Here is a 25,513-nt window from a genome sequence, read left to right as displayed (position 1 = left end):
ATCCTGTGATCTAGTCTACCTCACTGGCTTCATTTATTACTGCTGTCTTGATCCAATCTCAGCAGTTTATGCTCTAACTGTATCACTTCCTCGTATATCATGCTATTTCACCCCCTCTTTTGCCTGTGTTTGTACCACTCTCCCTCTCTGGATTGCTTTTGCCCTCTTCACTCTACTTTTCCTTCTTGTCTAGCATTTACACATAAGATTCATCCTAACTACCACCTCTGTGTAGAATTGGCTCTTCCACCATATGTCACCCCACTGCACAAAGATGCAATTTTTATATATTATCAAAGCATCCTTATAATACTTTATTACCCTCGTCTCCATTTTTATGACTTTAGGTCCCTGGACAGTAAGGATCATATCTTATTCATCCTTAGCACCAAACACAATACCTTGAATGTATTAATTGGTTTGTTGTTGTTGCTGGCTGCCTGCTGTCAAATTGGCCCTCTGACTCAGTGGTTTAATAGTAGAATTCTTGCCTTCCTTGCAAGAGATCCGGGTTCAGTTCTCAGCCAACATACTTCATGAGCAGCCACCCCCATCTGTCAGTGATGGCTTGTGTGTTGCTATGATGTTGAACAGGTTTCAGCCGAGCTTTGGAGCCCTGGTGATGCAGTGGTTAAGAGCTTAGCTGCTAACCAAAAGGTTGGCAGTTTGCATCCACCAGGCACACTCCTTGGAAACCTATGGGACAGTTCTGCTCTGTCCTATAGGATCTCTATGAGTAAGAATCGACTCAAGGGCAATGGGTTACTAGACTAAAATGAACTAGGAATAATTGTTCTACTTCTGTTAAAAGAAAAAGCAAACAAATAAGCAAGTCATCTGTGGAAGTAAGGCAAGAAGTTATCTGCAAATCTGTGACAGTTTGGAACTCTTTAGGCAGAAGCATCAAAGGCCAAAGGCTTGGATCACTGAAGGATAATCTCAATGCAGCATAAGAGGAATAAGATTGTACCTAAGAAAAATGAAACAATCAATACTACTGTACTCTACAAAGACCAGGTGTACAGAAAGGTTAGGGAATCTAAAAGTAAGATTTTTTATTGTTTTTCGTATCAGTCCAAGTGGGATGCACTAGATTTAGGAAGTACAGCATTCTGATCATTGGAGAGGTATATTCTGTAGTATAGCATGCTTAATTTACCAAGTCTTCACTATGGTCTGAATGAATCAAGACTGTTTATCTCTTTTTGCTCTGATTCTGGTTATGACACAGACTTTTTCAGGTATCTTAAAATTAGGAAAATGATACCTAAACACACTTAGTAACAGCCTGGTCATGTGTAAACTAGTCAGTTTGAATTCTGGTTTATACATTAATCTCATGTGTTTTTACTATGAATCCCTCTTCAAGTGAATGTTCTCGCTTACATATGCTTAAGAATACAGAGGATGCTGAAAAGAAAGGCATAGGCTTACCCTAATACTGGCCAGTTTTGTTATATTATTTAATTGGCAGCTCAAATAAAGTTTTAGGAGGGAAAATTCTATCAGTTTATTTGTTTTCCTGTTTTATTTATGTGAGATTATCTTCCTCTGTGTCTTTTTGGTGCTAGCTCAAAGATAGCAGAGAAATATCTTGCCCATGTTTGTATACCCTTTATTTCATATCAAAGTACATGGGACAAGTAACCTGGTCAGTAACTCTCATTCCTCATTTTACACCCCCCTGCCCCCAAATGTATATGTATACACACTATATTTTTAACGTATACACATATGTATACCAAATCCAAACCTGTTGCCATCAAGTCGATTACGACTCATGCAACTCCATGTGTTACTGAGTACAATTGCTCCATAGGGTTTTCTTGCTATAATCTTTACAGATGCAGATCACAGAGACTTTCTTCCATGGCGCTGCTGGGTAGGTTTGAACCGCCAACCTTTAGGTTAGTAGTCAAGCACAAACCGTTTGCACCACCCAGGGACCTTGTATATATATGTATATACATATCTAAATATATTATTTACATATAAATATATCTAAATATACATATATCTACATATCTACATCTATGACTATATCTATCTACCTATCTATCTGTCTATCTATATACCTATTTATATTCCATCCCATACTACACAGGCACAGATTCATTTTGTTTGGCAATCTAGTGGACCATAGCTACATTCAGAGTAAGATCAAATCTAAGGCAAGTGGTATTGTTCTTTCTTTGTAGTACAGACTAAAAGGTATGATCAAAACTTTTAGATAAGACCATCATTACAGTTACTCTATAAAATCTTTTCTGCCATCCAGACTGGGAAATGTATTATTCTTTTAATGTTATGGGTTGGGAAAAATTAAACATGAAGCATTACAGCTGAGTTTCACTACACATTAATTATTTTAATTGACTGTTTCTTAAATGAATAACTGATAAATCAATCTTGCAATTCCTCATGCTTCATGACATGCTTAACTCAATACAGACACTTAAGAATCATTATGCTGTGAGAGCTTTAATACAAATTCAAGATCATTATAATTAAAATTAGACTCTTACCTGATGCTCTATTCTAAGCCTTTTTATCTTTATTTTAATTTTCTCTGGCTTATATCTTGAATTTAATATTTGGGATGATAGGCAGAATATATAATCATGTAAGCATCTTCGATATGTTGAAAAAAAATATTTTGTCTCTAGGGCACAATATAAAAACTGCCCTTAGGTGACACTCTATATAAATGCTCATCACTCCTTGGCATTCTTTAAAGACATCAGTTCCCTTCTGGTCACTGCTAGGAAGACAAAGAATGCCTTAATGATTTTATTGTGGTTATCATTAAAATAAAAGATTTGCAGACATCAGCTATAAATCACTATAAAATGGCCTGTGGGTAACCTTTGACACAACTCATTTGAAATAAACCTAGGATGGATTCATAGCCTTTGGTCAAGCCAATATGTGGGCTAAAGGTCTTTTCCATCCTCTTCCCTCATTTTTTGCTATATTAGTTCCGTTCTAAGTTGCTAGAAAGCATTTGGATGGAACTGAATTGATATGTGTTTTATGCTGAAATAAAAGTGGTCCATTTAAATAATAGTGTTAAAAATGTCTATGAAATTTACTTTAAATATTTACTCTTTTGATATATACTTTAGATTTCTAAAATATCTTTTGGAATTTACTTGTAGATATTTTGTTAAAATATTTCATAATTTGGAGTTATAAAATTTTTGCATTATCCAAATTGAGTTCTGCCTGGTCCCTAGCACTTGGGAGATAAAAATTTCTTCAGAATTAAGATGAAATTACATAATTTCAGTTGTTACTCTGATTTAAAAAAAGGTATTGTTAGCAATCTTTTTCTCTTTTGGCATTTAGGTAATTGAGAGGCAACTCTGGAAAGACATCTAGGCTTAACCCAAATGGTTTGGTTCAGGTCTCATGCTTACTAAAAATATTCCCATTGTCAAGTCTTTGATTATCTCTTACCTCAGTTTCTCTGTCTTTGAAGTGGGGTTGATGACATCTCATACTCTTGCTGTGAGAATAAAATAGGACAAAATGTAAAAGGGTGCTTTGTAACTTGCAAAGCAAAATTTACATGTCAGGGAGTAAAATGTATGGTATTATAAAATCAGCACTAAAAACGAACAAATACATGATTATTCAAATTATTTTTAAAATTTACAAGAATTCAGGTTACTAAACGTATTAAGCATATTTTTAATATGTTTTGTTAGTATTTAACTGACTTTCAAAAATGTTTATGTAACAAACATGCCTGGGTCTTCAGAAGTATTTGTTTCTTCTTTGGAAACTAGCTCTTTCAATGATAAAATTTTACTACAGAATCATCACTTTGTTTGGAATAGGGAGAAGTTCCAAGGTAAAAATTGCATATTTCCTGTATTCAACTAGATGTGCACTATGCCTTTTATTTTATTATTCTCTAACAGATTTATTATGAGAGAAGGAAAAGGTGGGGGTACAACTTAAATCAATCATAATTGGAAAATAACTGCTTTTGATAAAGGCATTAGTAGGATTTGATCAGTGTGCCTCCTGTTTTCTTAGTTTATTTTAGATCTATTAGTTTTGTAAAGCTATATTGCTCTGTGAGCTCCTGTTTATTTTCTTTCTTTTTTGTCAATTCATTCTGTCATTTGACAGTTTTGTTAATTTTTTTCACATATCTTTGTGTGGAACCAATAGGAAAGTAACCGTGACAAAGCTTTTTAATTATGAATTTAAGGACTGGTCCAACGGTGGTGCGAGAAAACGTAATATCCTTTACATAGAGCGATCAACTTTGTAATTTCTCTTAAGCATTTTTTAAAAGCTTTTGGAGATTTACATTTAAAGGTTAATAACCATGACTGGTATGATTATTAACATCAATTCTTATTGCTCTATGCTTCTTTTTAGCCTATTGGTAGAAAAACTGTTAATTATTTTAAAAGATAATAGCAATTATCTAGATGTAATGAACACCATAGGACAAAATACCCCTTATTATTAGGAATTAGAAGTTGTCTGGGGACCTGAGGTTAAACAAAGTTAAGTCTGAAACACTATACGTTTTATACTGGCTCATGGGTTCGCTACAGAATATTAATGTTGACACTTGTATTCCTCCCATTCTTGCTCTTTTCAAATATAGTTAGAAATATTTTACTCTGCAGGATTTCCATGAGTTGGTTTTCATCTGGTATTGTGAGCTAAACCTCTCGTATGGCATTCTTCTAAGTAAGTATATAGAAACTGTATTTGCGTGGTGTATTTTTAGAACACTTTAGAAATAAAGAGTAGAGGTTAGACAGAGGGTCAATCTAAAATGAAAGTCTCAAAGTAAAGTTAGAGATGTTAAAGGGAAGGGGGGGGAATATTAAAAGGGAAAGAAGGAAAAAGTGAAAAGGAAATGGCATCTGGCTCTGCAAAGTATTGCAAGTAAAACTGAGGAAGATTCATGAAAGATATTCATGTATTATGTTTGAAGAATGGGAAACCAGTATTTTCCAAGGAGATCAAAATGTTTTTTTTTTAAATTATTATCTTTTTTTTTAAAATTGTGCTTTAGATGAAAGTTTACAGTGCGATTAGTTTCTCATTCAAAAATTCATACACAAATTGTTTTGTGACACTGGTTGCTATCCCCACAATGTGACAGCACTCTCCGCCTTCCCACCCCGGGTTCCCCACGCACGTCCATTTGTCCAGTTTTCCTGTCCCTTCCTGCCTTCTCATCTTGCTTTTAGGCAGGAGTTGCCCATGTGGTCTTGTATATTTGGTTGAATCAAGAAGGACATTCTTTGTGTGTTATTATTAGTTTTATACCTGTTGCCACTGAATCAATTCCAACTCATAGCAACCCTATAGGACAGAGTAGAACTGCCCCATAGGGTTTCCAAGGAGCGGCTGGTGGATTCACACTGCCTACCTTTTGGTTAGCAGCCAAGTTCTTAACCACTGTACCACCAGGGCTCCTTTTGGTTTTATAGGCCTGTCTAATCTCTGTCTGAAAAGTGGGCTTCAGGAGTGGCTTCAGTTCTGAGTTAGCAGGGTGTCCAGGGGCCATAGTCTTGGGGGTTCCTCCAGATTGTTAGACCAGTAAGGCTGGTCTTTTTTTGTGAATCTGAATTTTTTCTACATGTTTCTCCTGCTCTGTCTGGGACCATCTATTGTGATTGCTGTCAGAGCAGTCAGTGGTGGTAGCCGGGCACCACCTAGTTCTTCTTGGGCTCAGGCTGGTGGAGGCTGTGGTTCATGTGGTCCTTTAGTCCTCTGGGCTAGTATTTTCCTTGTGTCTTTGGTTTTCTTTATTCTCCTTTGCTCTGGACAGGATGGAATCAATAGATGTATCTTAGATGGCTGCTTGCAAGCTTTTAAGAGCCCAGACATTACTCACCAAAGTAGGATGTCGAACATTTTCTTTATGAACTATGTTATAACAGTTGACCTAAATGTCTCCCAAGACAATGGTCCCCAGTTCGCAACTTGGTCTCTCAAGGTGTTTGGATGTGTCTAGGAAGCTTCTATGACTTTGTGTTGGTCAAGTTGTGCTGACTTCCCCTATATTATGTGTTGTCTTTCCTTTCTCCAAAGTTGACACTTGTTTACTATCTAGTTAGTGATTTCCCTTCTCCATACCTCCCCTCCCTTATAACCATCAAAGATTGTTTTTTTCTATGTATAAACCTTTTCTTAAGTTTTTATAGTAGTGGTCTCATACAATATTTGTCCTTTTATGATTGACTTATTTCACTCAACAAAATGCCCTCCAGATTCATCCATGTTGTAACATGTTTCACAGATTCATCATTGTTCTTTTTCATTGTGTAGCATTCCGTTGCCTGTATATACCATAATTTTTTTATCCATTCATCTGTTGATGGGCACTTAGGTTGTTTCCATCTTTTTGCTATTGTGAATAATGCTGCAGTGAACATGGATGTGCATATGTCTATTCGTGTGACAGCTCTTATTTCTCTAGGATATATTCCTAGGAGAGGAATTGCTTGATCATATAGTATTTCCATTTCTCGCTTTTTAAGGAGGCACCATATCATTTTCCATATTGGTTGTACCATTTTACATACCCACCAGCAGTGCATAAGAGTTCCAATCTCCTCGCAACCTCTCCAACAATTCACCATTTTCTGTGTTTTTGATTAGTGCCAGTATTGTCGGAGTTAGATGGTATCTCATTGTAATTTTGATTTGCATATCTAATGGCTAATGATTGCAAGCCTTCCTGCATCACTGCGTGTTTTAGCCACCTGAATGCTTTCTTTGCTGCAAAATGATTTCTTGGTTTTAAAAAAAAAAAGCTTTGAAGCCATTTAAGAGCTTACTATATATTGGCTACACCTCTTTTGTAAAGGATAGATTAGTTGTCACAGCTTAACAAAGTATCCAGTAACTTAGTGACTTTAAACAGTAAACATTTATCTCATACATTTTGGGGGAATCAGGAATCTGGGAGCAGCTTATCTGGGTGGATTTGGCTCAGAGTCTCTCATGAAGTCGCGATCATTTGAAAGCTTGATTGCTGCTGGTATATCTACCTCCAATATGGCGCACTCATATGCCTGGCAAGTTAGTGCTAGTTTTTTGTAGGAGTCCTCAGTTCCTTGCCATGTGGATCTTACCATAGGACTGTTTGAATATCCTCCCAACATGACAGCTGACTTCCCCCAGTGTATCAACTGAGAGTGATTTTACCCCCCAGGAAACATTTGGCAAAGTCTGGAGACACTTTTGGCTGTTAAAACTGGGATGGGGAAATTGCTACTAGCATCTAGTGGGTAGAAACCAGGGACGCTGCTAAACTTCCTACAGTCACACTGGAAACCACCCACAACAAATAATTATCCAGCCCGAAATGTCACTAGTGCCATAGTTGAGAATCCATGCCCCAAAGCAAGTAATCCAAGAAAGAGAAAGGTATAAATTGCAATGTCTTTTATGACCTAGTATCAGAAGTCAAACTCTGACAGTTCTGCAGTATCCAATTGGTTATATAGATTAGTTGTATTCATTGTGGGAGTGTGCTATGCAAGGGCAATGGTGTAAATATCAGAAGGCAAGAAATATTGGGGACCATGTTGGAGGCTGGCTGTCACAGAAAGCCTCTGTGTGTAGAAAGAATGGCATTATCTCAAAGCAAATTTTTAAATTAAAAAAAAAAGCTTCTGAAATATAACTGATATTCCAGAAGACACACACTTTCTTTCCTCTACTTGTTTTAAAAAATGTATGTTTATATGTTTGTGTGTATATAATTCACAAAATCAAAATGAGCAGACAAGATAAATAGTCTGTTGAAGTATTGAGAGAGAAGGAACAGCGGACATTTTAAACAACAATTAGATGATGGATAATATTTGAATACCTTTAAGTTAATTAAGGACCAACAATTTAAATGTAAAGGCAATGTGTAATTATCACATTGAAGCAAATGTCCCCAACTAAACTACTGGCATCCACTTTTAAAAGAAGCAGGTATACATTAAGCCAAAGTGTAAAATGGCAAAATAAGGAAGCCAAATGAGACGTTGGAATATATTACCCTCTGCTAAATATCTTAAGACATGCATTTAAATAGCAATCAAGTCTAATGGTAGCATTAACACAGCAAAAACACACCTATCAAAGAATTCCTGGAACTCTTTCTGCCTGGTTAACAAGGCATCTTGTATTTGTAAATCCAAAGTAAGCATCTGTTCATGAAAGAGACTTCAGGACTATGTGCTCTGTAAGATGATAGACTTGATTTTTAGGTAACAGGAGCCTACTGATTAAGTTTAGAGTTTGGATGGCTACGTGAGTAGGATTTCTAATTCTTCAGGGTCTAAGAAAACAATTTTAAGATTGTTAAAGTTACTTTTATATTATTTGATTCACTCTTGGACCTTTTCTCATCTAAGTTCTTTATCCTCATTGATGTTTCTGGTTTTTGTTTTTGTTTTTTCTCTCTCTGTCTAGTAATCCTCAACTTAACTATAGAAAAGAAATATTTATTTGGGTAGGAGAAGTAAAGAGTGCTCCCACAGTGAGCAGTAGGAGTAGAAAAAGAAGGAGAAAAGATGAACATGAGCACAAACAAGGGAGGAGAGATGCAGCAGCAGCGCACTTCATGCCAGTCAGCCTGGCTTCTAACTTCCCTACTTTATACGATTATTTCATTCGTGAGGATGATAGCAGCAGCATGATTAATTTTGCAACATGTTTCACTGGTACCTTTACTCTTTCCCGTATGTTATTATTACTACTTATTTCACATGCGTACTTACAATAAATATGGGGAGAATCACAGTTTTCAAATTGCACAAGGGAAGAAGCCTAAAATTATACATTAAAAAAAAAAAAAACAAAACCAAACTCATTGCCGTTGAGTTGATTCTGACTCTTAGCGACCCTACAGGACAGAGTAGACTGCCCAATAGGGTTTCTAAGGAGTGAGTGGTGGATTCGAACTGCCAACCTTTTGGTTAGTAGGCGAGCTCTTAACCACTGTGCCTTCAGGGCTCCCAGGGTTCCATATACAGATACTAATACATACATACACGCATGTATAACATAAAATATATATACATTTATATAAATAATACATAAATTATTGTTCAATCACTACATGGCTATTAAAGAATCAAAGTGTATTTATAAATGAAGCAATATATTAAATGCATAGATAAACTGTCCTCAAAGAATTCAGTTTAAAGGAAACACAGTTTTGTACATATCTAAACCTAGGCTTTAAATAAAAAATAAATGCATTCCTTTTCCTCATTATTGCTGACCACACCAAATCAAAGTCTCAAAACTAGATGCCTAGTTGATTTACATTTTCTCTAATGCTAGTATATTTTACCCATTAATGAATAGTTAAAATGCTAGTTAGTAAATAATGAATAAATGAGTGAATAAATGTATAATGCTTGTCTGTTTGCTTTAGAATACTATAAATTTGTTAACTACCAAATAAGTCTTTGATTTTTAATAACTACTTTAGGTAGATATTTAAGGAAGTGAAGTTTTGAGACAACAGTGATGTGGCATGAAGTAGGTCATCAATTAAATAAAGAAAATGAATAAAGATGTAGCTAAAGGTGAAATATTTCTTTTGAAGGGTATCATCATTTGCACATCCTCAATGATGTATCTTGCAGATATATTTCCATGTTGTGAAGGAGAAGGATACAAATAGGAAGGAACAAATAGGCTTCTCCATGAATCTGGCACCATTATTTTCTCACAGTGACCCTATAGGACAGAATAGAATTGCCCCACAGGGTTTCCAACAAGTCCCTGCTGGATTTGAACTGCCAACCTTTTGGTTAGCAGCCAAATGCTTAACAACTGCACCACCAGGGCCCTGTTATTTTCTAGTCGTCTATTAAATTTCCTTAGCAAAAAAAATGAAGGCAGGCTAAGGAATGAGGAGAGTGAAAAAAGTATGGTGAATTCCAGAGAATGTTTTTTCTCTGATAAATTGTACTTGGTTTTTCTAAATAATTTGCACATTATAAAATTGTGAATATTATACAAATATGTTAGAGTAACATGTTTTTCCAAAATAATCTTATTATTTGAAAACCTTCTAAGTAAAATATATTTTAACTTTATATAGTTCTTGTACAGTGTTTGATACATTTATGTGAAGTAAGCCCTGACATCATGATAATAGGTATTTCTTCAGTTTCTCTAAGACTACATTTTTTTCCAATTCTTTTTTTTAATCTATATTTTTTTTTTAGCTGTGTGGGAGATTGTCATTGGCTGGGATATGAATTAATTAGGGCCTTGAATATATTTCCACTGCCATGACCACAAGCTGGTCTTACGTGAGATGTTTGCTTTCAAACAAGTCATTAGTAGTTATAAGTAAATAGAGAATGTCTGAACTATATAAGTATGTTTAGATTTTACTTGCTTTGCATTCCATTCCAGCCTATCCAATGCTTTATTTGCAGATGTTGTCATTATGAATGTGTTCTGAAAACTTGTATTTGGATGTACAAAATATTCTCTTGTACATTATTATATGAACTATTGTATTTTCTGTCATATTAGACATGAACCCTTGAGATTTTTCTCGAAGAGAAGTCTAATTAAACAACTCTTTAGTATTAACAAAGGAAATTTTCAGGGTCATACAGTATAGAGAACACTGAAGCATAAAAACATCTCCAAAATAAGTCAACAATGTGTGCCCTAACTTTTTAACCATGTATAAAATAGCAAACATGTATATTTATTTTATTGCATATGTACTGAACTTCATGTAGTTTTTATATGATAGAATTTTATTGTTAGATTAGGTCTGAATTTCAGAAATTATATTTCATAAGTGTCTTTCTTAAATTTAAGATTGAATTTGTCATATATATGGAAAGAATATTGTATGTTGAGTCCAAAGACCTGGGTTTAAGTTCTAGCTTCTCTGGGCATTTGACTAGAAACTTCTGAGCTTTAGTTTTCTCTATGAGGTTATTAACGACTAATTTACAGCCTTGAGGATTAAATAAATAATTTGAAATATTTATAATGCACTGTATGTTGTTGTTGTTAGGTGCCATTGAGTCAGTTCTGACTCATAGTGACCCTGTTCACGACAGAACAAAACACTGCCTGCTCCCGCACCGTGCTCAGAATCATTGCTATGTTTGAGCCCATTGTTGCTGCCACTGTGTCAGTCCATCTCCTTGTGGGTCTTCCTCTTTTTCACTGATCCTCTACTTTACAAAGCATGATGTCCTTGTCCAGGGACTGGTCCCTCATTATAACATGTCCAAAGTACATGAGACAAAGTCTCACCATCCTCGTTTCTAGGAGCATTCTGGCTATACTTGTTCCAAGACAGTTATGTTCATTTTTCTAGCAGTCCATGGTATATTCAATATTCTTTGCCAACACCGTGATTCAAAGGCATCAATTCTTCTTCAGTTTTCCTTATTCATTGTCCAGCTTTCCCATGCATATGAGGCAGTTGAAAATACCATGACTTGGGTCAGGGGCACGTTAGTCCTCAAAGTGATGTCTTTGCTTTTTAACACTTTAAAGAGGTCTTCACAGCAGATTTACCCAATACAGTACGTCATTTGATTATTTACACTCTACAGGTGTAAATAATTGCCTTCTACTCGTAAAAGTTTTCTTACCTTGGCTTATGTGCTTACTTAAGCTAAAATGTTTACCTTATATTTATCATGTACAAGTTTGGAGCTACCTAAGAGATACTTAAGAGTCTTCTTAACTATTACTTTGTGTATAAATGAAATAATTGTAAAATATGTTGTTTCCAGAAGTTTCAATTATCAACATCATTTAACAATTGGACAAATAATTAAAAGGAAATTGCTTTCCTCACTGCTTGATGATCTAATTGATAGAAGGGCTATCTTTCTAACGCCTTCTTGACCTTGAAAATTACTTATATTCTTGTATGTGTAAATTATTTATTTAAAATTTAAATAAGTATATTTTATTTGGTAGAATAGAGGTGAGTCACGCTAAGCTTTCAAAGAAATTTCCCCTGAATAGTGCAAATAATGAACTAGAAAGAGTCATACCTTCAGCCTTTATTGCTCATACTCATAATTATCAGAATGCATGTCATAAATAGTCTACTTCCATTTTATAGTTAAGGTTTTTAAATTTTCATCTAGACAAATGAAAAATAATTAATAGAAATTGGGAAAGCAGTGTAATTTTCATATCCTTTATGAATAATAGGCGTTAGGTGTACTAGCTCAGTAGTAAATTATTAAAACAACCAAACTGTGAAATAATATCATATAATAGGTCAAAATTATTTATACAGTTACCAGTATAAGGATCAAGCATGTGAGTTCTTATTAATATACCATTAGCCTGGTCATATAATGAAAGAGAATGAAAGGGCAATTTTGAATGACATTTATGTCAACTTTGGAACTGTCAGCCTCTTATGTCCTTGGGGCCTTGCACTTTTTGGCTTTCAGACAACTGTGCTGCCTTGAATGGAGGAGAATATTAAGAGTTCCAGTGGGTCTCTTGCTCACATAAATGCTTTGAATCATCTCCTTTTAGCATGTGCATCTAATAGTTCTTAGTCCTTAAAGCGAAGACATACATTTCACCCCATCCACACCCACATCAGCATCGCCTTCATCAAGCCACAACTCCCCCTATGTACACACTCATGCTCTTCTTTCTTCTGTACTTATTAATATCTTCTCCTCCAACTCTGGGACTGCATTCCTTCCTTTTTTCTGCACAGTCACATGACACAGCTACCTTTAATTTTTCTAGTATCCTCAAAACTTTTCCAAGAGTTATGATGCGGTCAAAGAAATTTCTAGGGCTGTCCAGACAGAGGCCAGTTTAATTTTGTGCAGAAGGGAGTAAACAGGTACACCATTTTTTAGGGGGAAAAAATAATTACAGCTGCATAGTAAATAGTCCATAAAGACCCTGTCTGACAGTTGGGATTTTTAGGCTGAACTGACAGGGTGATCTGGATTCTAATCCTTATTGTGCCACTGAATCTCAGTAGCATTTAGCTCATTTTGCATTTGCATGCTTTCATTAATTGTTAATAGTTTATAGTATGTCACAATCAAGTTTTAAAGGTTGAGGTAGTATTTGGAGCCCTGCTGGCACAGTAGTTAAGAGCTCGGCTGCTGTTAACTCCTTATATTGAGGAAGCTTTTTAAAGGGTTTTTGATGCCTAATAAATGAAAGGTTTGTAATAGTCTCCCTTTATATTATATAAGGTAGCCATTCTCAAACTTCAGCATGCATCAGAATCACCTGGGAGTGCTTGTTAAAACACAGGTTGCTGGGACCTGCCTCCAGAGATGCTGGGACGTAGAATTTGCGTTTCTCACAAGTTCCCAAAAGCTGCTGATGGTACTAGTCCAAGGACCACACTTTGAGAACCGCTGGAATATAGAAAAAGACATAATACTTCTGGATTTCTGCCAACTGAGGCATCGTATGTAAGGATTATAGCTGACCAAGTCAACTAAATGTTTCAAATGGGATGATCTAGGAATAATTTTGCCCCTATTGTTTTTAAAACTCCAAAGTAAACCTTTCAAGGGTACAAAGTTGATGAGGCACAACCCCTGTTCTTTGGAGGTTAAAAAATCTTCCTACACCATTATTTTATATTAACAATGTCATGTCTCTAAATAAAAATGAACACTACAGTGAATAGCTTTGTAAGACTATTACTTGTTATGTCACTTATGTTTTTTCTGAGTAGTTGGGTGCATATGTATTTTATTATATCCAAAAAGGTGTTTTATATTATGTAGTTGAAAGTGACATTATGATGGTAGCTAACCAAAAACTGTAATGTTCTAATTGAATGTTAAGATCACTGATTGGTAGACTAATTTGATGAAAAATGTCAGGCTGTATACCTGTGTTTTTATAGGCATTTTTGATCAGCCTTTCCTTATCACAGCTCATGTTCTAATGATCATTGCAGGATGAAGTGGCACAGCCACTGAACCTATCAGCTAAACCCAAGACCTCTGATGGCAAATCACCCACATCACCCACCTCTCCCCATTTGCCAGCTCTGAGAATAAACAGTGGGGCAGGCCCCCTCAAAGCCTCTGTCCCAGCAGCGTTAGCTAGTCCTTCATCCAGAGTTAGCACAATAGGTAAGTTCTGTTTCTTTTGTTCTTGCTGATTTTCTGTTTATGGCAATTGAATGAAATCATCTTTAAATGAAAAATCACTCATACCCTGTGCATGGCTTAGGTGTCATGAGTTTCAATTTAATGAACCTCATACACCTGTTTTTAAAATACAAAGGCTATTTCAAACTGAAGTCCAAGCTAGAGTGTCCCCCTGAAAATCTAATTGTATTGGTTATGTTTATCTATGTAGCTGATGTCCATCAATATATAAGAATGAAGTCTAAATGACTAATCACAGTGAGTAATGATTCCAGAATGTTGTTAGATGACTTGCCTTTTCCATCACTGAATTTATCTCCATTTTTGTGGTGCATACGAAGTGTACATGATGATAAAATACATTTTGCCTGGGTCAGCAGGCAGCTATTAGAATGTGAAGTTTGTTCATTTCCATTCTGGTTAGGATAGACTAGAACATATCAAAGGATTATAAAAAGTAGTGGACTACAATTCTGCGTTATTGTCATTTCAGTAGAATAAACAAACACTGGAAAATGTTTCTGTAAGCTGACTTTTAAAAAAAACATTGCCGTGATTACAACTCATAGCAACCGTATAGAACAGAGTAGAACTCCCCCATAGGGTTTCCAAGGAGTGGCTGGTGGATTCTAACTGCTGACCTTTTGGTTAGCAGCCAAACGCTTAACCACTGTGCCATCACGGCTCTACCTTTAAAAAAAATTCAATGATATTTATTTTAGTAACACATAAATTAGACTGTAAAATACTTATTTACTTCACCTTACGTTTATTGATATGTTTACTATTTGTAAGACACTGTGCTATGCATACAATTATGAGGAGACCAGTCATCAAGGGGCTCATAGACTCGTTGGGGAAAGTCCATCTACCTATAGTATAAATCAGTTATTGTTAGTGTAATTCTGGAACACAGATGCAATCCCATTGAATTCTGTTTGGGAAGGATAAAGGAGGGCTATGTTGGAGATAGCCTAATTCTAACTGAGCCTTGCAGAGGAGATGCATTTTTAGGCATTTTAGGCTGGAAGAAAAAATACATATAGAGGGAAATAGCAGCATATTTTTTAGAAATGTGCTGATTTGGCTAGAGTACAGAATGAGTGTGTGATGGGAAGTGATGGAAGCTAAAATTTCAAGAGATAGATGGCACTCAATTATGGAGAGCCTTGAATGCCATCATCAGGAATTTTGACTTTTTCTCTAGGCAGTAAGGTGATCAGAACTTTAAGAAGAGTTGGCAGCAGGGAACGCATTGTTTTAGTGTAGGGCAAGAGTAAGATACACACGAAAGAAAACAATAATAAGAAAGGAAAGGAGACAACAGATCGAAGAGATGTTATTAAAGAAGAATTGACATAACTTATTCATAATTGAATGTACAGGATAAGAAACAAATTGGAGACATGGGAGTCCAGGATTTTGAATTTATGAAATATGTAGAATTGTACTTCTGTTAACTGTGAAAGGGAAGACCAGAATGGGAACAGGTTTGGAGGAAGATATGAAAATTGAATATGTGTTGAATTTGAAGCACAAGGAGCCATTTAGGTGGAAATGTTCAGAAGGAAATTGTAAATGTAAGTCTGATATATAAAAGGAGTGCTAGAATTTTAGAAAGGAATTTGTTCATTAATGAGTCTGTAGAAGCCATGAGAGCAAGTGAGTTCACCAAAAAAGACTGTGGCTGGTAAGAAGAGAAGTGGGGTAAAGAATCATAGGTATTACCTACTGTATTAGTTATCTATTACTGCATAAGCAAGTGACCCAAACTTTAGAGCTTTATACAACAAACATGTATTATCTCATAATTTCTGCGGGTCAGGATCTAGGAGCAAAGCTGGGTGGTTCTGGTTTAGGGCATCTCACATGATTACTGTCAAGATGTGCTCAGGGTTACAGTCATCTGTAGGCTTTACTGGGGGTTGAATATCTGTTTCCAAAATAATTTACACACATGGCTAGTGACTGGAGTCCTCAGTTTCTTACTGGTCTTGTCCAGTAGACTTCAGTTCCTTGCCAGGTAGGTCTCTCCATAGAGCTGCTCATAGCATGGCAACTAGCCTTCCCCAGACTGAACGATATAAAGATGAAAGCAAAGGGAAAACAACACTACCTTTTATGATCTGGTCTCCAAAGTAACACACCATCAGTTCTTTTATATTCTATTCATTATAAACCTAAACCAAACCCATTGCCATCAAATCGATTCCAACTCATAGTGACCCTATAGGACAGAGTAGAACTGCCCCATAGGGTTTCCAAGGAGTGGCTGGTGGATTCGAATGGCTGACCTTTGGGTTAGTAGCTGATCTCTTAACCACTGTGCCACCAGGGTTTCATTATAAGAGAGTCATTAAGTCCAACCCTAATCCATGGGAAAGGAATTAGGCTCCAACTCGTGAACAGAGGGATAGCAAAATATCTGTGGAAATATTTTTGAAGTACTATACTCTTTTAGGTGAAAACTGAAGAGGAGTTAGTAATAATTGAGTGTTTTGAGAATATAAATGAAGATAGTGCAATGTCATGCTAGCCTAGGAAAAATGAAAGTTTCTAAAGGGAGGGGTTACTTAACTGTGTTGCACTGTGCGGGCAAGTTAAAGAACACTAGAAAGGAGGAAAAGTCTTAGGATGTAACTAGAGATTATGGACATGTAGGCTCTGGCAGAGAAGTTTTAGTAGAATGGGTAAGGCAGAATACCAATTACAAAGAAAGATATGAAGACTATGAGGAAAGGAAGTACAGTTGATGATACAGACCTGTATTTTTGTAAGTTTGCTGTTGAAAGGTGATTATATTTTATAACACAGAGTGGAGATAACTTTTAAAATGAGAAAATCTTATGTGTACTTATAAATCAAGAAGGAAGAGGAAGAGGAGTTAGAGAGATGTATAGACATGAAAGAGTACAAGAGTGACAATGGAGCAAAAAGATGATGAAAGGATTATACTTGGAAAGGAGAAAATTCTCTTCATTTTCTGAGAATGAATGAAATGAAGAGGAAAAAAAGTAGAGTTACAGAGAAATTATAGGATGGACAGAATAAAAGCTAAAGGGGTGTACTTTAAATATTTCCATCTCCACAAAGGTGGGCTTCAAGATTATTTGCTGAAAGGAAGTCAGTCTAGGGTAGTGCAAAGCAGTGAGAAGAGAAAGAGTGAAAACTGAAATTTTGAGAAGTTTGAAAAAGCTTTATTATACACGTGCGTTTCTTTTTCATTGTGTATCATTCTGTTATGAACTAACACTCAGTTACTCTGTTCAGCATCCTGACTGGGCACCAAGATATGATTTGCTTTCAAGTCTTAAGTATGGAAAAGGAAAAAAATGTTTTATTTGCAAGAATGATTCACTTCCTTAATATACATGAAGACACATAAATGTCTCAGTGTTGGTATATGTGCTACTTTTTTAATGTTTTTAAAACTAGAGTATTTAACAGAATAACTAATGTATTAGCATTTTTATCACATGGACTTTGTTTACTTTAGTATTATAAAGGATTAAGTGTGACAGAAAGTATTTTAGAAAGACAAGAGTGTATTTAATGATATTTATCATCTGACCTATTCCACTACTAAAATGTCTCTTATATTTTCCCTCAAAAAGTTCTTTCGCCACATACAAATCTCTCATATTTTTCAAAGATTTGAGGCCACTACAGTTTAGTTTTCTCTTTTCAACAAGTGCATACGTTGAAAGCTGAAACTATAATGAGTAATAATGTAGTTGGATAAAAGCTGTGAGGATTAATGGTGCTGTAAAGGTCACTCCTGAAAGAAGAATTGATGTGTTATGCCATTAATAAACCACGAAAAACTGTAGACCAAAAGATAACATACTTAATTTATCTTTAATGACATGGGGCTCTTTGATATATATCTATTAGCTACAAATATAGAAAGTGACTTTTTGAGGTTGGTGACCAGTATTACAGTGTATTCTATAAGAATGCTTTTGATACGGTACGCAAATGATAGGCAGTACCAAAGAAATGGAATCCTAAAAAGGCATGAATAGTTCAGAAGAATGATGGATAATTTTAGAATCTTTTGACCAGATGTTTCTTTTACTCATTGGCCTTTTCCACCTATGTTGTACATATGTATAACACTTTTAACTTTTTTTCAAAGCATTTTTTATCAATTATCACTGTAGCTATTCTATAATTAAAGACCCTTAGCTAGATAGAGCAGATATCCATATCATCTAGTCCAAACATTATTTTCTAGAAAAGGAACAGAGGCCTAAACAATCTAAGTGTCCACCAGGGATTCTAAGTAAGTTCTTGTCAGAGTGTGGCTGGATCTGTGATGCTATCTTTATTACCTCTGTTTTAATTTTAAGGAAACAGTGTACGTGAGGACCTTGTCACCTGCTCAGATTCCCAGCCTGTGGAGATTGGGGCTTACAGCTGTAGACTGGGTTGGCATTCTTTCTTGTTAGTTGTTGCCTATTGGTAGCCTGTCTACATTAGATGTTCTTCTCAGTCACTTATTTGTCCGTTCACATTTCCATCCAACAAATAAGTATTAAATACCTTCTCTTGCGATACATTTTGCTAAGTCTAGAAGATGAAACAGGTAGAAGTCTTCGACTGAGGCCTTAAGATGCCTACACTCTCTGTTTTACCATATCTTTGGAACATATTATACTTAGCCTACATTCTTCAGAGGCATTAATACATGAAAAGCAAAACTTTCTTGAGCAAGCATAATAGGTGCACAGTGACCCAGTAAGATGGAGGGAAATATTTTCAGTTTCATTAATTTGGTGCTTTATTTCTGCAATATTTTAATTTAAAATATGATAACATGAAGGAAGATATTGCCTTGAAGTTTTATTATTTTATGTTTTTAATGAGAAAAACTTCTATGAGAGTGGGTGATTGAGCAAGAATATTATAATAATTTCATAGAAAACCACTGAGTTATCAGGAAATTGAAGATATTAATTGACATCTGACAATTAATATTTGCATAGTACTCTACAGTTTGTAAATTGCCTTACATGTATTATATAATTAATTCTCATGCACTTTCACAGATGAAGTGACTATATATCCAAACCAAAACCAAATGTATTGTTGTCAAGTCAGTTCCAACTCATAGCACCCCTCTAGGACAGAGTAGATCTGCCCCACAGTGTTTCCAAGGCTGTAAATCTTTACAGAAGAAGACTGCCACATCTTTCTCCTGAAGAGCAGCTGGTGGGTTCGAACTGCCAAACTTTCCGTTAGCAGCTGAGCATTTAACTACTGTGCAACCAGGGCTCTGACTATATATCATGGTGTCAAAATTATGAAGATGATAAATGACCTCAAAAATAGAAGGGAGTATAATATTTATTGACAATCACCTGAAACACAAATGCCCATACTTTGACTTATAGCTGAAAAGTCTAATATAAAATAAATATGTAGTAAATAAGGATTTGTATTGCCCTGATAGCCACTGTTCAGTCCATGAATTTTAAAAAATACATGTCGTATGGTACAGGCTTCCACTGATATGAAGACAGAGATTACCAGTGAATTTGGAATTATGAAGGTAGATGCTTTTAGCTTAGAAATATGCCCTTCTTCCTTCAAAGGGTCCTGCCGTGGGCCAAAGGAATAAAAGATTGAAAGAAAAACAAACAAGCAAACAAACAAAAAAAACCTGCCCTCAAGTAGTTCATAGACTGGAGTTAAAGACAAACTTAGCAAAAATGCAAGGCAATAGGACAATAAAGACATTTACAAGGTTTCAAAGGAACATATAAATGGGAAGCACTATTTTAACCAAGGAGTCTGTCTGGGGTGGGTCAGGGAATTCCTCCCTGAAGTGGTGACGTTTGAATAAATTCCCAAACCCACCAGAAAGAAATAGTATTTAAGTAAAAGAGAACAGCTTCAGGGGCAGAGAGGAGGGTGGGAATAGGCCTTACTTTCAAGAGGAAATAGTTCTGTACATTTTAAGCACAGGACCCATGAGAGACTGGCAGGAGGTGATGTGGAAAACTTGAGTTGATATCGTGAAGAGACTTCACGTTAAATGTTGGGAATGTATCCCATAATGACATTTAAGTGAACATTAAAGAGTTTCTTGTACCAATGTATTTGGGAAAAGCTGCATACCACTGTTTCCTCTTAAAAGATTCATAGTGTATATTAACATATTATAGATTTTGAGAATTCATGCAATGAAGAAACCTGTTTAACTTTGTTTAAGTTAGTATTTCCCACACTTATTTGGACAAGAAATTTTTTTTCCCAGAATTTTACAAGTCATTATTTTATGATATTCTACTTAAAGCACTAGGGTACCAAGAGATGAGTTTCTATTTTAATCAGATAAAGTGACTCAATACAAAAAAATGGTTTTTTTTGGAATATTTTGGAGTGATTTCTCTGGAAGCATAACAGAAAATGAATTGAAGAGTGTGAGGCTAAAGATAGGGAAACCAGTTAGGAAGTTATGGCAGGCGCCCAGTTGAGATGTGAGGTGGCTTTAACGAAAGCAGGGACCATGAGATTGAGAAGAATTAAAGCTTGTTTTATAAGAGATAAAACTTGACGTGCATTTACAAGTTGAGACGGTGGAGAGCCAAGGAGGAGACATCCCTATTAGGGCTTGGTTGCTTTTTGTATGTACAGAGTGAAGGAGATATCTTAGATGATTCTGAGTTGACTGGATGGACAACTAGAAGTAGATACAGAATGCAGAAAGAAAAGATTGAGGCAGTGGGAAGATGACGAATTCCATGCTAGACGTGGCATTACAGGTACTCATGGGACATTTGAGTAGAAAAATTTATTAGATTCGTGTATATGGAAATCAGGACAGATTTGAGGCAGGCAATATATGTCTTACAGTATTTGAGAAAACCCCCTACTTATAGTTTTAAGGACATGTTTTAAGCCAAAGGTAGTTTCCTACTTTCTATTTCTTTTTCTGTAATCTTCACAGCATTTGTGTTATCTAGCGAGTATTAGCTCCATTTAACCAATGAGACAAATGAGACTTAGGAAAGGTTGAAAATCATATACAATTTGTATAGCTAGTAAATGGCAAAGCTAGGATTTTAATTCAGGCTTGCCCAGCTTTGAAACCCATGCTTTTCCAGAGGATTAAAACCTGTGACCACAATCTAAGGAGCAGGTAAAGAAACGATCCCAGGCAAGGAGAGTAAGATGGAGTCAGAGAGAAAAGAGGATCCAATGTTATGAGAAACAGGAAGGGAGGAAGTTTCAATAACAAGGAGTGGGGCCATCTTTCTACGAGGAGTGGAAAAATGTCCCTTGGATTCGGCAATTATAAAACTAAGGGAAGCAGAAACCAGACTCTATTGGGTGAGGCTAGAATGGGAGGCTATAAGATAGTTTTTGAGAAGTTTGGCTTAGAAGTCGGAAAGTAAGGGTTGGAAACAGAAGGCAACACAGAGTCAAGGGAGTGATTTCATTTGCTTGTTTTATGAGAAGATAGAACCTTAAATACTTACAAGTTGAGATGGTGGAGATCATAGAGAGTCAGGTAGAGGATATAACCAAGAAAGGGAATAATTTATCAATCATTGTCATCAAGTGGATTCCAGCTCATAGTGAGCTGCCCGTAGGGTTTCCAAGGCTATAATCTTTATGGAAGCAGACTGCCGTATCTTTCTCCCTCTGAGCAGCTGGTGGGTTCGAAGCGCTGACTTTTTGGTTAGCAGCCACCAGGGCTCCTAATAATTGATGAAGAGATTTAAAAATCTAGAGCATGAGTTTAGGGATTTGCCTTGAATTAAAGTAAGAATATGTTTTCATTATAATAAAACCTGTTTCCTTTGAGTTGATTCCGACTTATAGCAACCCTACAGGACAGAGTAGAACTGCCCCATAAGATTTCCTAGGAGCAGCTGGCAGGGTTTCGAACTGCCGATCTTTCAGTTTGCAGCCATAGCTCTTCACCACTGTGCCACCAATTCATTATAATAGGAGATAAATTTGGACCTAAATGGAGATGAATTCACAGGTAGCATCGGGTAGGAGTAGGGGACGACAGGAAGGTCAGAGTTTGTCCTTACTGGTCTTTCCAAAATCGGAGACAAAGCCATTTGCTGAGAGAGGGTGTCTGTGGAGTTCGGCTTTTGGTTACTGTGATAAGAACAAAATGTGAAGAACCTGTGAACAATCCTACTAAGATCCAACTCTGTAATATGTAAATGATTTTGTGATTTAACACAGGAGACACAAATGTTAGAATTTCATATAGCATTTTAATTAAACTCCAGGAGTCTCTAAAAGCAAGATTGTTAATTTTAATGTGAATACTCATTTTCATCCACACACAGATAAATATACACCTCAAATTGGAAATGGCCATTGTACAACATAGGTCTGTCAGTTATTCACCCGTGTAATAGTTTACATTCCTCTTGTGTCTATATTAATCATTTTTCCTACACAATGTTATCTTGGCAGCCACTAAAAAGCATAAAGAATTCATGCTTTCATTCAATTCCATGTGCCAAACCTTTTCAAATATATTTGTACTCTGGTAAAGCTCAACAAACTACCTAGAAATCAAATAGACTACAGAAAAGCCTGATGCTGGCTTGTACCTAAATAGCAGTCCGAGGGTAGAAAAATCAGGCTGATTGTCTTAAAATCCTACTAAGTGAACATATCCTGCAACCATCACTGTGACATAAGAGCTGTATTTCTTTCTAGAGTAGTGTTGTTCATGAACAGAACAAGTTCAAGAATAATAGACTGTATTAAGAAGGTTGTTCAGGAGAACCAAGCCAGGATGTTGAGGATAATATAGGGTTAAATACAACCATCTTTTATAGTAAATATTAACCCTAAAGGTATGCTCTAGGTCTAAATAGTTGTCATCAATTCATATTGTATTTATAATGCCAGGAATCTATTTTAATCTTTGAAATAAATTCCAATGAGTTTGTCTCTTGAAGGCAAAATACCTTATATAGCAGTTCTCAAGCTTGCGCTTTCTATCCCCTACCCTGGAACTTATCTTTCTGCCTCAAAGAAATCAGAGAACTTGGTCTAGTCTGGACTAATAGGGGAAAAGAGGGCATGGATCATTTAGAACATTTCCAGCGCTGAAGCACTGCACTAATCTAACATCAGTTTCTTCAATAGAAATGTTTTAAGCAGCAAGAAAATATTCTATGTTTTTTGGCAATCAGCTGATCAGATAGAAGAGTCTAGCAATACGAGGAGGATGTGTAATCTGACATGATTAGACAAGGCTCTTTAGAACCAGAACATTCATAATTGAGACAAAGAAAGAGTATTAATAACACTTCCCTAACACGGCAGTTAGCCATTTTATATTTCCTTTCTTTAATCTTAGTGTTTTTCAACAAATCGTGGGATTTAATAGCGTGTTTTGGCAGATTAGAGGATTTATGGCCCAGATGTTTTTTGTTCTAAAAATGGATTAGGGTGTAAAGTTTGCTGGAATCCATGGAACATGTTGAGGCAAGCCGGTCATTTTATGTGTGATTAGTGCCTGCCTTCTGTCTCACAGTCCCTCCATCTGTCACAATTCACCAATGGATCTGGTTAGATTTAGCCTCATGTCACAAACAAGTCCCTTTTCTGGGCAATTTCATACTACAGATTCATTTTATGTCATTTTATGCCCTAGTTAAAAGATAGTGAGAGAGTAAGATGATAGATTATTAGCTTTCCTTTAAATATTTGCAAAACAATCTCTTCCCATCAGTATTCTACCCTAAGATCATACAGATCATCATAATCATGTGCATCAAATAAATGACCAGTGTTAGATTAAAAATTATGTTGAAAACTAGTTTTTCTCCTTAATCCTGTTATTCTTTACAAGAAATACTTTGGCAGGTTTTGTTTTGTTTTATAAACTCTGGATTGTGGAGCTGCAAACTAAGCTGGACGTATGAACATCTTATTAATAGTGTGAATTAAGTGTGACTGTAGTTACCAGTAGCCACAATTTCATATCAAGCAATCACAGGTGCCTGGTTACATTTTGTGCTTCAGATTTAGCATCTTAATGATTATAAGTTTGTATACTTAGCAAACCACTGCCTCCTGTGGTTTATTTCCCCATAAATGGATTGGGGGAGGAAGTTTCTCTTCTTTCAGTCAATTAATGTTTTATTCCTTCCATATATAGCAAACCTAATAGTGCTTTACATAAACTCTAAATTAGTCTTTCTAATACTATGAGAGAGTCAATAATTAAAATAATTATCCAATGCCTAGATCATATGTAATGAAATTATAGACAATACGTGGATAAAAAAATCAAAGACAGTTTTTTTTAATGCACTACAGAATATTTAGATAATAACTAAAAATAAACTATGATGTTTTAAACTTCTTTCCAGATATTTGGAAACAGCCATATTTCACTTCAGTATTATATTTTTATTATAGATGTTTGTACCATGTTCATATATACTGTGTAAATCAGTCATCAATTATTCATTTGTTAACTTTACACAAATCTCATTGAGAAATTATTTATATGCCTGATACTTGCCATTACCGAAAATATAAGTGATTTTTATGGTTAAATTATCCATGCTTTCGTACAAAATATATCCTTCATTTTGTCGCGTTATCAGGTTATTTAAATGACCATGATGCTGTCACCAAGGCAATCCAAGAAGCTCGGCAAATGAAGGAACAACTTCGACGGGAACAACAGGTGCTTGATGGGAAGGTGGCTGTTGTGAATAGTCTAGGTCTCAATAACTGCCGGACAGAAAAGGTTAGTTCATGTAGTAACTTACTTTTCAAAAATGCCTAAGTTGCCTGAATACTTCTCTTTTTTATTATCTTTTCATCTTCTCACCATCTTTAGAATGATGGGTCTCCCTCCCTTACTTTATTTTATTTTTTTACCCCCTCTATCAGTATAGAAGTCTCTGTGTCCATCCTAATAGAAACCATCTGGAAACGGGAAGAGTTATAATTCTCTTGCACCCATCTCCAAATCGTATTGACAATTAAATCATCTTCTGCACCATCAGTTTGTATTAAAATGAAATGACATTTGAAATATGTTGCTCTGAGTGAAAGTTTTGCTTTATGGAGATGCTTAACTTGTATGTGGGGATGAGCTGGATTTGAAAATGCTGAATCTTCTTTAATCAGCATAAGCTTGGCTGATACCCACACTCATATTCTAAGTACTTAGAATCCCAGGCTTGTCATAATATGTTTCCAACTCAAAGCACTATCAAGTTTTAAGTGACTGTGCAATTGGAAAATTTGACTTTATCATAAAAGAAAATGCACTTTTAAAGCTCTGACATTATTACTACACTTAAGGGCAGTGAAACTTCTGAATTTGAGATATAAGAAAGTCAAACTTTTAAAAAAAAAAA

The 25,513-nt window shown here is 35.7% G+C and overlaps 1 protein-coding gene across 1 annotated transcript in view; it reads left to right on the top strand.

Moving 5' to 3' along the window:
• SOX5 (SRY-box transcription factor 5) overlaps positions 1-25,513 on the top strand; it is a 955,120-nt gene that overhangs the window by 900,219 nt on the left and 29,388 nt on the right. Inside the window, exons 13-14 of the mRNA XM_023738014.1 lie at positions 13,949-14,126; positions 24,749-24,894. Coding sequence (XP_023593782.1) covers positions 13,949-14,126; positions 24,749-24,894 — 324 coding nt within the window. The remainder of the gene's footprint in view (positions 1-13,948; positions 14,127-24,748; positions 24,895-25,513) is intronic.

This window comes from Trichechus manatus, unplaced genomic scaffold, assembly GCF_000243295.1.
Source record: "Trichechus manatus latirostris isolate Lorelei unplaced genomic scaffold, TriManLat1.0 scaffold00112, whole genome shotgun sequence".
Classification (NCBI taxonomy): Eukaryota; Metazoa; Chordata; class Mammalia; order Sirenia; family Trichechidae; genus Trichechus; species Trichechus manatus.
Note: the sequence above shows the minus strand (reverse complement) of the source record. Positions and strands in the feature narration are given on the sequence as shown.